Consider the following 13749-nt stretch of genomic DNA (forward strand, 5'->3'; position numbering starts at 1 on the left):
TATTGGCCGTATTAATTACTTTACCTGGTCTGTAGTGGTTGCCATTGATGACACAGAAGCATTGTGTAGTGTGGCCTGGGGTAGTACTGATGGTAGTTGTTCCTTTACTTGTGGTCGTGGTTTGTCCTTCTGATGTAGTTGTTTTTGGTGTAGTAGTTGGACTATTAAATGTCGTAGTGGGTCCTGCGAGTGTGGTTGTAGATTTAGTTGGAGTAGATGGTCCTTCAGTTGTGGTTGTGGGACCAATTGAAGGGGTTGGAGATTTTGCTGTTGGACCTTCAGTTGTCGTGCTGGATTCAATGTGTATGGTTGTTGATGAAGTTGTAGGTGTTAAAACTTCAACTGTGGTGGTCGGTCCTGGTGGCATGGTTGTAGATTCAGGTGCTGTCTGACCTTCAGATGTGGTGGTGGAACCTATTGGTGTTGATTTTGTTGGAGTTGTTGGACCTTCAGTTGTGGTGGACTGTCCTGATGGTGTCGTTGTAGATTTAATTGTGGATGTTGGACCTGCACTGGTAGTAGTGATTCTTGAGGGTGTGGTTGGAGATTTAATTGTGGTCGTTAGACCTTCAGTTGTTGTTGTCAGTCCTGATGGTTTGGTCGTAGATTTTGTTGTTGTTGGACCTTCACTGGTAGTAGTGATTTCTGTGGGTGTGGTTGTAGATTTAGTTGTGGTCGTTGGACCTTCAGTTGTTGTGGTCAGTCCTGATGGTTTGGTCGTAGATTTTGTTGTTGTTGGACCTTCACTTGTAGATATGGTTCCTGTGGGTGTGGTTTTAGATTTAGTTGTAGTCGTTGGACCTTCAGTTGTGGTGGTGGGTCCTGCAGGCATGGTTGTAGATTTAGTAGTTGTTGGACCTTCAGATGTGGTGGTGGAACCTGTGGGTGTTGATTTAGTTGTAGTTATTGGACCTTCTGTTGTGGTGGACTCTCCTGATGGTGTTGTTGTAGATTTTGTTGAAGTTGGACCTTCACTGGTAGTAGTGATTCCTGTGGCTGTGGTTGAATATTTCGTTGTGGTCGTTGGACCTTCGGTTGTGGTGGTCAGTCCTGATGGTTTTGTCGTAGATTTTGTTGTTGTTGGACTTTCACTGGTAGTAGTGATTCCTGTGGGTATGGTTGTAGATTTAGTTGTGGTCGTTGGACCTTCAGTTGTTGTGGTCAGTCCTGATGGCTTGGTCGTAGATTTTGTTGTTGTTGGACCTTCACTTGTAGATATCGTTCCTGTGGGTGTGGTTTTAGATTTAGTTGTGGTCGTTGGACCTTCAGTTGTGGTGGTGGGTCCTGCAGGCATGGTTGTAGATTTAGTAGTTGTCGGACCTTCAGATGTGGTGGTGGAACCTGTGGGTGTTGATTTAGTTGTAGTTGTTGGACCTTCCGTTGTGGTGGACTGTCCTGATGGCGTTGTTGTATATTTTGTTGAAGTTGGACCTTCACTGGTTGTAGTGATTCCTGTGGGTGTGGTTGTATATTTCGTTGTGGTCGTTGGACCTTCTGTTGTGGTGGACTGTCCTGATGGTGTTGTTGTAGATTTTGTTGTAGTTGGACCTTCACTGGTAGTAGTGATTCCTGTGGGTGTGGTTGAATATTTCGTTGTGGTCGTTGGACCTTCGGTTGTGGTGGTCAGTCCTGATGGTTTTGTCGTAGATTTTGTTGTTGTTGGACCTTCACTGGTAGGAGTGATTCCTGTGGGTGTGGTTGTAGATTTAGTTGTGGTCGTTGGACCTTCAGTTGTGGTGGTGGGTCCTGATGGTTTTGTCGTAGATTTTGTTGTAGTTGGACCTTCACTGGCAGTCGTGATTCCCGTGGGTGTGGTTGTAGATTTTGTTGTGGTCATTGGACCTTCAGTTGTGGTGGTCAGTCCTGATGGTTTTGTCGTGGATTTTGTTGTTGTAGTTGGACCTTCACTGGTTGTAGTGATTCCTGTGGGTGTGGTTGTAGATTTAGTTGTGGTCGTTGGACCTTCGGTTGTGGTGGTCAGTCCTGATGGTTTTGTCGTAGATTTTGTTGTTGTTGGACCTTCACTTGTCGATATGGTTCCTGTGGGTGTGGTTTTAGATTTAGTTGTAGTCGTTGGACCTTCAGTTGTGGTGGTGGGTCCTGCAGGCATGGTTGTAGATTTAGTAGTTGTTGGACCTTCAGATGTGGTGGTGGAACCTGTGGGTGTTGATTTAGTTGTAGTTGTTGGACCTTCCGTTGTGGTGGACTGTCCTGATGGCGTTGTTGTAGATTTTGTTGAAGTTGGACCTTCACTGGTAGTAGTGATTCCTGTGGGTGTGGTTGTAGATTTAGTTGTGGTCGTTGGACCTTCAGTTGTGGCGGTGGGTCCTGATGGTTTTGTCGTAGATTTTGTTGTAGTTTGGACCTTCACTGGCAGTCGTGATTGGTTCCCGTGGGTGTGGTTGTAGATTTCGTTGTGGTCATTGGACCTTCGGTTGTGGTGGTCAGTCCTGATGGTTTTGTCGTGGATTTTGTTGTTGTAGTTGGACCTTCACTGGTTGTAGTGATTCCTGTGGGTGTGGTTTTTAGATTTAGTTGTGGTCGTTGGACCTTCGGTTGTGGTGGTCAGTCCTGATGTTTTGTTTTTGTCGTAGATTTTGTTGTTGTTGGACCTTCACTTGTCGATATGGTTCCTGTGGGTGTGGTTTTAGATTTAGTTGTAGTCGTTGGACCTTCAGTTGTGGTGGTGGGTCCTGCAGGCATGGTTGTAGATTTAGTAGTTGTTGGACCTTCAGATGTGGTGGTGGAACCTGTGGGTGTTGATTTAGTTGTAGTTGTTGGACCTTCTGTTGTGGTGGACTGTCCTAATTGTGTTGTTGTAGATTTTGTTGTAGTTGGACCTTCACTGGTAGTAGTGATTCCTGTGGGTGTGGTTGAAAATTTCGTTGTGGTCGTTGGACCTTCGGTTGTGGTGGTCAGTCCTGATGGTTTTGTCGTAGATTTTGTTGTTGTTGGACCTTCACTGGTAGTAGTGATTTCTGTGGGTGTGGTTGTAGATTTAGTTGTGGTCGTTGGACCTTCTGTTGTGGTGGTCAGTCCTGATGGTTTTGTCGTGGATTTTGTTGTTGTAGTTGGACCTTCACTGGTAGTAGTGATTCCTGTGGGTGTGGTTGTATATTTCGTTGTAGTCGTTGGACCTTCGGTTGTGGTGGTCAGTCCTGATGGTTTTGTCGTAGATTTTGTTGTAGTTGGACCTTCACTGGCAGTCGTGATTCCCGTGGGTGTGGTTGTAGATTTCGTTGTGGTCATTGGACCTTCGGTTGTGGTGGTCAGTCCTGATGGTTTTGTCGTGGATTTTGTTGTTATAGTTGGACTTTTACTGGTTGTAGTGATTCCTGTAGGTGTGGTTGTAGATTTAGTTGTGGTCGTTGGACCTTCGGTTGTGGTGGTCAGTCCTGATGGTTTTGTCGTAGATTTTGGTGTTGTTGGACCTTCACTTGTCGATATGGTTCCTGTGGGTGTGGTTTTAGATTTAGTTGTAGGCATTGGACCTTCAGTTGTGGTGGTGGGTCCTGCAGGCATGGTTGTAGATTTAGTAGTTGTTGGACCTTCAGATGTGGTGGTGGAACCTGTGGGTGTTGATTTAGTTGTAGTTGTTGGACCTTCTGTTGTGGTGGACTGTCCTGATGGCGTTGTTGTAGATTTTGTTGAAGTTGGACCTTCACTGGTAGTAGTGATTCCTGTGGGTGTGGTTGTAGATTTCGTTGTGGTCGTTGGACCTTCGGTTGTGGTGGTCAGTCCTGATGGTTTTGTCGTAGATTTTGTTGTTGTTGGACCTTCACTGGTAGGAGTGATTCCCGTGGGTGTGGTTGTAGATTTAGTTGTGGTTGTCGGACCTTCTGTTGTGGTGGTGGGTCCTGCAGGCATGGTTGTAGATTTAGTAGTTGTTGGACCTTCAGATGTGGTGGTGGAACCTGTGGGTGTTGATTTAGTTGTAGTTGTTGGACTTTCCGTTGTGGTGGACTGTCCTGATGGTGTTGTTGTAGATTTTGTTGCAGTTGGACCTTCACTGGTAGTAGTGATTCCTGTGGGTGTGGTTGTAGATTTCGTTGTGGTCGTTGGACCTTCGGTTGTGGTGGTCAGTCCTGATGGTTTTGTCGTAGATTTTGTTGTTGTTGGACCTTCACTGGTAGTAGTGATTTCTGTGGGTGTGGTTTTAGATTTAGTTGTGGTCGTTGGACCTTCGGCGGTGGTGGTCAGTCCTGATGGTTTTGTCGTAGATTTTGTTGTTGGACCTTCACTGGCAGTCGTGATTCCCGTGGTTGTGGTTGTAGATTTAGTTGTGGTTGTCGGACCTTCAGTTGTGGTGGTGGGTCCTGCAGGCATGGTTGTAGATTTAGTAGTTGTTGGACCTTCAGATGTGGTGGTGGATGCTGTTGGTATTGATTTAGTTGTAGTTGTTGGACCTTCCGTTGTGGTGGAGTGTCCTGATGGTGTTGTTGTAGATTTTGCTGAAGTTGGACCTTCACTGGCAGTCGTGATGCCCGTGGGTGTTTTTGTAGATTTGAGTTTCACTTTTGTTGTGTGTTGTGTGAGTCTTGGTTGTAGTTTTTGATGGGTTTGTGTTGTTGTTGTTTGGTTGATCTAGTCAGTCGGTGTTGGTTGTGGTGTTTCTTGTGGTGGTGTTGTTGTAGGATGTTTTTCTTCGTAGAGGTATTGTTTCCCTGGTTGGTGTGGTTTCTTTGTTGTTGGTGGTGGTTGTTCGTGTGTGTGAGTTGTGTGTGATGGTTTAGTTTTTTTGTTGTTGTTGTTCTGGACTGTTGTGTCCAGTTTTGTGGTTTGTAATTTTGTTGTAGGTGTGGGGGTGATCCTGAAGGTGGTGTGTTGTTGGTGTTGGTTGTTTCGTGTTTTGGATTAGTTGTGGTGGGTTGGAGCGTTGTGGTGGAGTCGTTGTGAGGTGGGGTTATTGTTTCTGTGGTTGTGTTTGGTTTTATGGTGGTTGTCTTTCCGGGGTGGGGGTTGTTGTGTTGTTTTTTAGTTGTGAGTCACTGGTGGGTGGTGGAGTTGGTGGTGGATGGATGTTTGTGATGTGTGGATGACTGTGTTGGTGCCGTGTAGATGTGTGTGAGGTGAGGCTTGTGTGGCCTAGATGGTTGGTTGGTGTGGCCTGTTGTGTTGTAGTTTGGATATGTCTTGGATGGACTTCTTGTCGATGGTTTGATGTTTTTTAGTTGACCTTCACTGGTAGTAGTGATTCCTGTGGGTGTGGTTGAATACTTCGTTGTGGTCGTTGGACCTTCGGTTGTGGTGTCAGTCCTGATGGTTTTGTCGTAGATTTTGTTGTTGTTGGACCTTCACTGGTAGTAGTGATTCCTGTGGGTGTGGTTGTAGATTTAGTTTGTGGTCGTTGGACCTTCAGTTGTGGTGGTGGGTCCTGATGGTTTTGTCGTAGATTTGTTGTTGTAGGTGGACCTTCACTGGCAGTCGTGATTCCCGTGGGTGTGGTTGTAGCTTTCGTTGTGGTCATTGGACCTTCGGTTGTGGTGGTCAGTCCTGATGGTTTTGTCGTGGATTTTGTTCTTGTAGTTGGACCTTCACTGGTTGTAGTGATTCCTGTGGGTGTGGTTGTAGATTTAGTTGTGGTCGTTGGACCTTCGGTTGTGGTGGTCAGTCCTGATGGTTTTGTCGTAGATTTTGTTGTTGTTGGACCTTCACTTGTCGATATGGTTCCTGTGGGTGTGGTTTTAGATTTAGTTGTAGTCGTTGGACCTTCAGTTGTGGTAGTGGGTCCTGCAGGCATGGTTGTAGATTTAGTAGTTGTTGGACCTTCAGATGTGGTGGTGGAACCTGTGGGTGTTGATTTAGTTGTAGTTGTTGGACCTTCTGTTGTGGTGGACTGTCCTAATGGTGTTGTTGTAGATTTTGTTGTAGTTGGACCTTCACTGGTAGTAGTGATTCCTGTGGGTGTGGTTGAAAATTTCGTTGTGGTCGTTGGACCTTCGGTTGTGGTGGTCAGTCCTGATGGTTTTGTCGTAGATTTTGTTGTTGTTGGACCTTCACTGGTAGTCGTGATTCCTGTGGGTGTGGTTGTAGATTTCGTTGTGGTCGTTGGACCTTCGGTTGTGGTGGTCAGTCCTGATGGTTTTGTCGTGGATTTTGTTGTTGTAGGTGGACCTTCACTGGTAGTCGTGATTTCTGTGGGTGTGGTTTTAGATTTAGTTGTGGTCGTTGGACCTTCGGCGGTGGTGGTCAGTCCTGATGGTTTTGTCGTAGATTTTGTTGTTGGACCTTCACTGGCAGTCGTGATTCCCGTGGTTGTGGTTGTAGATTTAGTTGTGGTTGTCGGACCTTCAGTTGTGGTGGTGGGTCCTGCAGGCATGGTTGTAGATTTAGTAGTTGTTGGACCTTCAGATGTGGTGGTGGATCCTGTTGGTATTGATTTAGTTGTAGTTGTTGGACCTTCCGTTGTGGTGGAGTGTCCTGATGGTGTTGTTGTAGATTTTGTTGAAGTTGGACCTTCACTGGCAGTCGTGATGCCCGTGGGTGTGGTTGTAGATTTAGTTGTGGTTGTCGGACCTTCAGTCGTGGTGGTGGGTCCTGCAGGTATGGTTGTAGATTTAGTAGTTATTGGACCTTCAGATGTGGTGGTGGAACCTGTGGGTGTTGATTTAGTTGTAGTTGTTGGACCTTCCGTTGTGGTGGACTGTCCTGATGGTGTTGTTGTAGATTTTGTTGAAGTTGGACCTTCACTGGTAGTAGTGATTCCTGTGGGTGTGGTTGTAGATTTCGTTGTGGTCGTTGGACCTTCGGTTGTGGTGGTCAGTCCTGATGGTTTTGTCGTAGATTTTGTTGTTGTTGGACCTTCACTGGTAGTAGTGATTTCTGTGGGTGTGGTTGTAGATTTAGTTGTGGTCGTTGGACCTTCTGTTGTGGTGGTCAGTCCTGATGGTTTTGTCGTGGATTTTGTTGTTATAGTTGGACTTTTACTGGTTGTAGTGATTCCTGTGGGTGTGATTGTAGATTTAGTTGTGGTCGTTGGACCTTCGGTTGTGGTGGTCAGTCCTGATGGTTTTGTCGTAGTTTTGTTTGTTTTTGGACCTTTCATTGGTAGTAGTGATTTCTGTGGGTGTGGTTGTAGATTTAGTTGTGGTCGTTGGACCTTGAGTTGTGGTGGTGGGTCCTGCAGGCATGGTTGTAGATTTAGTAGTTGTTGGACCTTCAGATGTGGTGGACTGTCCTGATGGTGTTGTTGTAGATTTTGTTGTAGTTGGACCTTCACTGGTAGTAGTGATTCCTTCCTTGGTGTTGGTTGTAGATTTCGTTGTGGTCGTTGGACCTTCGGTTGTGTGGTAGTCCTGATGGGTTTTGGTTTTCGTGGATTTTGTTGTTGTAGTTGGACCTTCACTGGTAGTAGTGATTCCTGTGGGTGTGGTTGTATATTTCGTTGTGGTCGTTGGACCTTCGGTGTGGTGGTTGTCCTGGTTCCTGATGGTTTTGTCGTAGATTTTGTTTTGTTGTTGGCCTTCCTCCTGGCAGTCGTGATTCCCGTGGTTGTGGTTGTAGATTTAGTTGTGGTTGTCGGACCTTCAGTTGGGTGGTGGGTCCTGCAGGCATGGTTGTAGATTTAGTAGTTGTTGGACCTTCAGATGTGGTGGTGGATCCTGTTGGTATTGATTTAGTTGTAGTTGTTGGACCTTCCATTGTGGTGGACTGTCCTGATGGCGTTGTTTGTAGATTTTGTTGTAGTTGGACCTTCACTGGTAGTAGTGATTCCTGTTGGTGTGGTTGTATATTTCGTTGTGGTCGTTGGACCTTCGGTTGTGGTGGTGGTCCTCCTGATGGTTTTGTCGTGGATTTTGTTGTTGTAGTTGGACCTTCACTGGTAGTAGTGATTCCTGTGGGTGTGGTTGTATATTTCGTTGTGGTCGTTGGACCTTCGGTTGTGGTGGTCAGTCCTGATGGTTTTGTCGTGGATTTTGTTGTTGTAGTTGGACCTTCACTGGTAGTAGTGATTCCTGTGGGTGTGATTGTAGATTTAGTTGTGGTCGTTGGACCTTCGGTTGTGGTGGTCAGTCCTGATGGTTTTGTCGTAGATTTTGTTGTTGTTGGACCTTCACTTGTAGATATGGTTCCTGTGGGTGTGGTTTTAGATTTAGTTGTGGTCGTTGGACCTTCAGTTGTGGTGGTGGGTCCTGCAGGCATGGTTGTAGATTTAGTAGTTGTTGGACCTTCAGATGTGGTGGTGGAACCTGTGGGTGTTGATTTAGTTGTAGTTGTTGGCTCTTCTGTTGTGGTGGACTGTCCTGATGGTGTTGTTGTAGATTTTGTTGTAGTTGGACCTTCACTGGTAGTAGTGATTCCTGTTGGTGTGGTTGTATATTTCGTTGTGGTCGTTGGACCTTCGGTTGTGGTGGTCAGTCCTGATGGTTTTGTCGTGGATTTTGTTGTTGTAGTTGGACCTTCACTGGTAGTAGTGATTCCTGTGGGTGTGGTTGTATATTTCGTTGTGGTCGTTGGACCTTCGGTTGTGGTGGTCAGTCCTGATGGTTTTGTCGTAGATTTTGGTGTTGTTGGACCTTCACTGGTAGTAGTGATTCCTGTGGGTGTGGTTGTAGATTTAGTTGTGGTCGTTGGACCTTCGGTTGTGGTGGTCAGTCCTGATGGTTTTGTCGTAGATTTTGTTGTTGTTGGACCTTCACTTGTCGATATGGTTCCTGTGGGTGTGGTTGTAGGCGTTGGACCTTCAGTTGTGGTGGTGGGTCCTGCAGGCATGGTTGTAGATTTCGTAGTTGTTGGACCTTCAGATGTGGTGGTGGAACCTGTGGGTGTTGATTTAGTTGTAGTTGTTGGACCTTCGGTTGTGGTGGTCAGTCCTGATGGTTTTGTCGTAGATTTTGTTGTTTTTGGACCTTCATTGGTAGTAGTGATTTCTGTGGGTGTGGTTGTAGATTTAGTTGTGGTCGTTGGACCTTGAGTTGTGGTGGTGGGTCCTGCAGGCATGGTTGTAGATTTAGTAGTTGTTGGACCTTCAGATGTGGTGGACTGTCCTGATGGTGTTGTTGTAGATTTTGTTGTAGTTGGACCTTCACTGGTAGTAGTGATTCCTGTGGGTGTGGTTGTAGATTTCGTTGTGGTCGTTGGACCTTCGGTTGTGGTGGTCAGTCCTGATGGTTTTGTCGTGGATTTTGTTGTTGTAGTTGGACCTTCACTGGTAGTAGTGATTCCTGTGGGTGTGGTTGTATATTTCGTTGTGGTCGTTGGACCTTCGGTTGTGGTGGTCATTCCTGATGGTTTTGTCGTAGATTTTGTTGTTGTTGGACCTTCACTGGCAGTCGTGATTCCCGTGGTTGTGGTTGTAGATTTAGTTGTGGTTGTCGGACCTTCAGTTGTGGTGGTGGGTCCTGCAGGCATGGTTGTAGATTTAGTAGTTGTTGGACCTTCAGATGTGGTGGTGGATCCTGTTGGTATTGATTTAGTTGTAGTTGTTGGACCTTCCATTGTGGTGGACTGTCCTGATGGCGTTGTTGTAGATTTTGTTGAAGTTGGACCTTCACTGGCAGTCGTGATGCCCGTGGGTGTGGTTGTAGATTTAGTTGTGGTTGTCGGACCTTCAGTTGTGGTGGTGGGTCCTGCAGGCATGGTTGTCGATTTAGTAGTTGTTGGACCTTCAGATGTGGTGGTGGAACCTGTGGGTGTTGATTTAGTTGTAGTTGTTGGACCTTCCGTTGTGGTGGACTGTCCTGATGGTGTTGTTGTAGATTTTGTTGAAGTTGGACCTTCACTGGTAGTAGTGATTCCTGTGGGTGTGGTTGTAGATTTCGTTGCGGTTGTTGGACCTTCGGTTGTGGTGGTCAGTCCTGATGGCTTTGTCGTAGATTTTGTTGTTGTTGGACCTTCACTGGCAGTCGTGATTCCCGTGGGTGTGGTTGTTGATTTAGTTGTGGTCATTGGACCTTCAGTTGTGGTGGTGGGTCCTGCAGGCATGGTTGTAGATTTTAGTAGTTGTTGGACCTTCAGATGTGGTGGTGGAACCTGTGGGTGTGGATTTAGTTGTAGTTGTTGGACCTTCCGTTGTGGTGGACTGTCCTGGTGGCGTTGTTGTAGATTTTGTTGAAGTTGGACCTTCACTGGTAGGAGTGATTCCTGTGGGTGTGGTTGTAGATTTCGTTGTGGTCATTGGACCTTCGGTTGTGGTGGTCAGTCCTGATGGTTTTGTCGTGGATTTTGTTGTTGTAGTTGGACCTTCACTGGTAGTAGTGATTTCTGTGGGTGTGGTTGTAGATTTAGTTGTGGTCATTGGACCTTCGGTTGTGGTGGTCATTCCTGATGGTTTTGTCGTAGATTTTGTTGTTGTTGGACCTTCACTGGCAGTCGTGATTCCCGTGGTTGTGGTTGTAGATTTAGTTGTGGTTGTCGGACCTTCAGTTGTGGTGGTGGGTCCTGCAGGCATGGTTGTAGATTTAGTAGTTGTTGGACCTTCAGATGTGGTGGTGGAACCTGTGGGTGTTGATTTAGTTGTAGTTGTTGGACCTTCTGTTGTGGTGGACTGTCCTGATGGTGTTGTTGTAGATTTTGTTGTAGTTGGACCTTCACTGGTAGTAGTGATTCCTGTGGGTGTGGTTGTATATTTCGTTGTGGTCGTTGGACCTTCGGTTGTGGTGGTCAGTCCTGATGGTTTTGTCGTAGATTTTGTTGTTGATGGACCTTCACTGGTAGTCGTGATTCCTGTGGGTGTGGTTGTAGATTTAGTTGTGGTCATTGGACCTTCGGTTGTGGTGGTCAGTCCTGATGGTTTTGTCGTAGATTTTGTTGTTGTTGGACCTTCACTTGTCGATATGGTTCCTGTGGGTGTGGTTTTAGATTTAGTTGTAGGCGTTGGACCTTCAGTTGTGGTGGTGGGTCCTGCAGGCATGGTTGTAGATTTAGTAGTTGTTGGACCTTCAGATGTGGTGGTGGAACCTGTGGGTGTTGATTTAGTTGTAGTTGTTGGACCTTCTGTTGTGGTGGACTGTCCTGATGTTGTTGTTGTAGATTTTGTAGTAGTTGGACCTTCACTGGTAGTAGTGATTCCTGTGGGTGTGGTTGTAGATTTCGTTGTGGTCGTTGGACCTTCGGTTGTAGTGGTCAGTCCTGATGGTTTTGTCGTAGATTTTGTTGTTGTTGGACCTTCACTGGTAGTAGTGATTTCTGTGGGTGTGGTTGTAGATTTAGTTGTGGTCGTTGGACCTTCAGTTGTGGTGGACTGTCCTGATGGCGTTGTTGTAGATTTTGTTGAAGTTGGACCTTCACTGGTAGGAGGGATTCCTGTGGGTGTGGTTGTAGACTTCGTTGTGGTCGTTGGACCTTCGGTTGTGGTGGTCAGTCCTGATGGTTTTGTCGTGGATTTTGTTGTTGTAGTTGGACCTTCACTGGTTGTAGTGATTCCTGTGGGTTGATTGTAGATTTAGTTTGTGGCGTTTGACCTTCGTTGTGGTGGTCAGTCCTGATGGTTTTTGTCGTAGATTTTGTTGTTGTTGGACCTTCACTTGTAGATATGGTTCCTGTGGGTGTGGTTTTTAGATTTAGTTGTGGTCGTTGGACTTCAGTTGTGGTGGTGGGTCCTGCAGGCATGGTTGTAGATTTAGTAGTTGTTGGACTTTCAGATGTGGTGGTGGAACCTGTGGGTGTTGATTTAGTTGTAGTTGTTCGACCTTCTGTTGTGGTGGACTGTCCTGATGGTGTTGTTGTAGATTTTGTTGTTGTTGGACCTTCACTGGTAGTAGTGATTCCTGTGGGTGTGGTTGTAGATTTAGTTGTGGTCGTTGGACCTTCAGTTGTGGCGGTGGGTCCTGATGGTTTTGTCGTAGATTTTGTTGTAGTTGGACCTTCACTGGCAGTCGTGATTCCCGTGGGTGTGGTTGTAGATTTCGTTGTGGTCATTGGACCTTCGGTTGTGGTGGTCAGTCCTGATGGTTTTGTCGTGGATTTTGTTGTTGTAGTTGGACCTTCACTGGTTGTAGTGATTCCTGTGGGTGTGGTTGTATATTTCGTTGTGGTCGTTAGACCTTCGGTTGTGGTGGTCAGTCCTGATGGTTTTGTCGTAGATTTTTTTGTTGATGGACCTTCACTGGTAGTAGTGATTCCTGTGGGTGTGGTTGTATATTTCGTTGTGGTCGTTGGACCTTCGGTTGTGGTGGTCAGTCCTGATGGTTTTGTCGTAGATTTTGTTGTTGATGGACCTTCACTGGTAGTCGTGATTCCTGTGGGTGTGGTTTTAGATTTAGTTGTAGTCGTTGGACCTTCGGTTGTGGTGGTGGGTCCTGCAGGCATGGTTGTAGATTTAGTAGTTGTTGGACCTTCAGATGTGGTGGTGGAACCTGTGGGTGTGGATGTTGATTTAGTTGTTGTTGCACCTTTGGTTGTGGTGGATGCTCCATACGGTGTTGTTGTTGATTCTGTTGTTGTTGGCCCTTCAGTCGTGGTCGTTGTTCCTAACGGCGCAGTTGTTGATTTGGTTGTTGTTGTTATTTTTGAACCTTCAGTTGTGGTGGTGGATCTTGGTTGTGTAGTTGTAGATTTTGGTGTTGTTCGACCTTCACCTGTTGTGGTCGTTTCTGTGGGTGTGGTTGTTATTTTAGTTGTTGTTGTTCGACCTTCACCCGTTGTCGTTTTTTCTGTGGGTCTGGTTGTTAGTTTAGTTGAAGTTGTCCGACCTTCCGTTGTGGTGGAGGGTCCAGCAGGCATGGTTGTGGATTTTGTTGTTGTTGGACTTTCAGTTGTAGTGGTGAGTCCTGCTGGGGCGGTTGTAGATTGTTTTGTTGTAGTTGGAGCTTCAGTTGGTGCTTTTGTTGTCGTCGTTGGACCTATACTCGTCGAAGTTGGTCTGTCTGTTATGGTTGTTAATGTTGTTGCCATTGTTGAACCTTCAGATTTTGTGGTGCGTCCTACTGTGGTGGTTGTAGATTTTGTAAAAACAGGGGCAGTTGGTGGGCTTTCTGTAGTTCCAGTTACAGGTCCCTCAATTGTTGTTGAAATAGGAGGAAGGCTTGTTGTAGATTTTGTGTTAGTAGTTCCTCCCTCAGTTGTCGTCGGGTGTGCTGTTGGTGTTTTAGTTGTTGATCTCGTTGTGGTTGGCTCTCGACTGGTAGTTTCTGTCAGAGGTGTAGATTTTATGATTGTAGTTTGCTTTTCTGTTGTGGTGAGAGGTAATGTTGATAGAGTAGTTGATCTTGTTATTGTGGTACTTTGGTGGTCGTGGAAGTTGTTTGACGGGGGACTGTTGTGTAGGTGGTGGTTGGCCCCTCAGTCGTAGTAACTGGTCCAGTTACAGGTGTTGTTACAGGACTGGCTGTTGTAGTGGAGCAGGTTTCATTTCCAAATATTACAGTTTTATTAATACAAATTGCATAGTAGCACATTCCTAGGTTGTCAGTCACATTGTAAATAACTTCATATTCATCATATCTTGTCCCATTGTAAAAGCAACCTTCACATTCCTGAACACATATTTGGTGCTCCTCATCAAATATTGGCTTATCTTCTGGGCAGACAGGATAACAACCTGCAAATACAATGGGATAAACCTTCATACATTTGATTTTTTTCAATAAAACTGTAAAAAAAATGTAGAGGTATAGGTGAAATTGGTGTGTCAGGAAAACCCTTTGGCCATCAACACGAGAAGCTACTTCATTTGTATGAGTCATTTGCATCCAATAAATGAGTAAAGAGATGGATGTTATAAATCAAATGAATAAAATCAAATATCTCATGATGTTTTATATTGCAGTGGCATGAGATTGCAAAGACATGCAATGAAATAATCATTAT

The 13749-nt window shown here is 45.7% G+C and overlaps 4 protein-coding genes across 4 annotated transcripts in view; all 4 read right to left on the bottom strand.

The window, feature by feature from the left end:
• The window catches only part of muc5fl (mucin 5f-like), an 11891-nt gene extending 9645 nt beyond the window's left edge, over positions 1-2246 (bottom strand). The window contains exon 1 of the mRNA XM_061823076.1: positions 25-2246. Within this exon, the coding sequence (XP_061679060.1) occupies positions 25-2110 (2086 nt within the window). The 5' untranslated portion in view covers positions 2111-2246. The remainder of the gene's footprint in view (positions 1-24) is intronic.
• Positions 2247-2565: 319 nt separating this feature from the next.
• On the bottom strand, positions 2566-4405 carry LOC133501989 (mucin-2-like). Its single transcript, XM_061822219.1, has one exon. The coding sequence runs from the start codon at positions 4324-4326 to the stop codon at positions 2566-2568; it is 1761 nt and encodes a 586-aa protein (XP_061678203.1). The 5' UTR covers positions 4327-4405.
• A 3289-nt stretch (positions 4406-7694) lies between these two features.
• LOC133501990 (mucin-2-like) lies at positions 7695-10852 on the bottom strand. Its single transcript, XM_061822220.1, has 3 exons — positions 10006-10852; positions 8460-9914; positions 7695-7819 (listed from the first exon to the last, which is right to left on the bottom strand). The coding sequence occupies exons 1-3, from the start codon at positions 10850-10852 to the stop codon at positions 7695-7697; spliced, it is 2427 nt and encodes an 808-aa protein (XP_061678204.1).
• A 493-nt stretch (positions 10853-11345) lies between these two features.
• LOC133501991 (salivary glue protein Sgs-3-like) lies at positions 11346-12834 on the bottom strand. Its single transcript, XM_061822221.1, has 2 exons — positions 12159-12834; positions 11346-11422 (listed from the first exon to the last, which is right to left on the bottom strand). The coding sequence occupies exons 1-2, from the start codon at positions 12832-12834 to the stop codon at positions 11346-11348; spliced, it is 753 nt and encodes a 250-aa protein (XP_061678205.1).
• Between the last annotated feature and the right edge of the window lie 915 nt (positions 12835-13749).

Source organism: Syngnathoides biaculeatus, chromosome 6 (genome assembly GCF_019802595.1).
Source record: "Syngnathoides biaculeatus isolate LvHL_M chromosome 6, ASM1980259v1, whole genome shotgun sequence".
Taxonomy (NCBI): domain Eukaryota; kingdom Metazoa; phylum Chordata; class Actinopteri; order Syngnathiformes; family Syngnathidae; genus Syngnathoides; species Syngnathoides biaculeatus.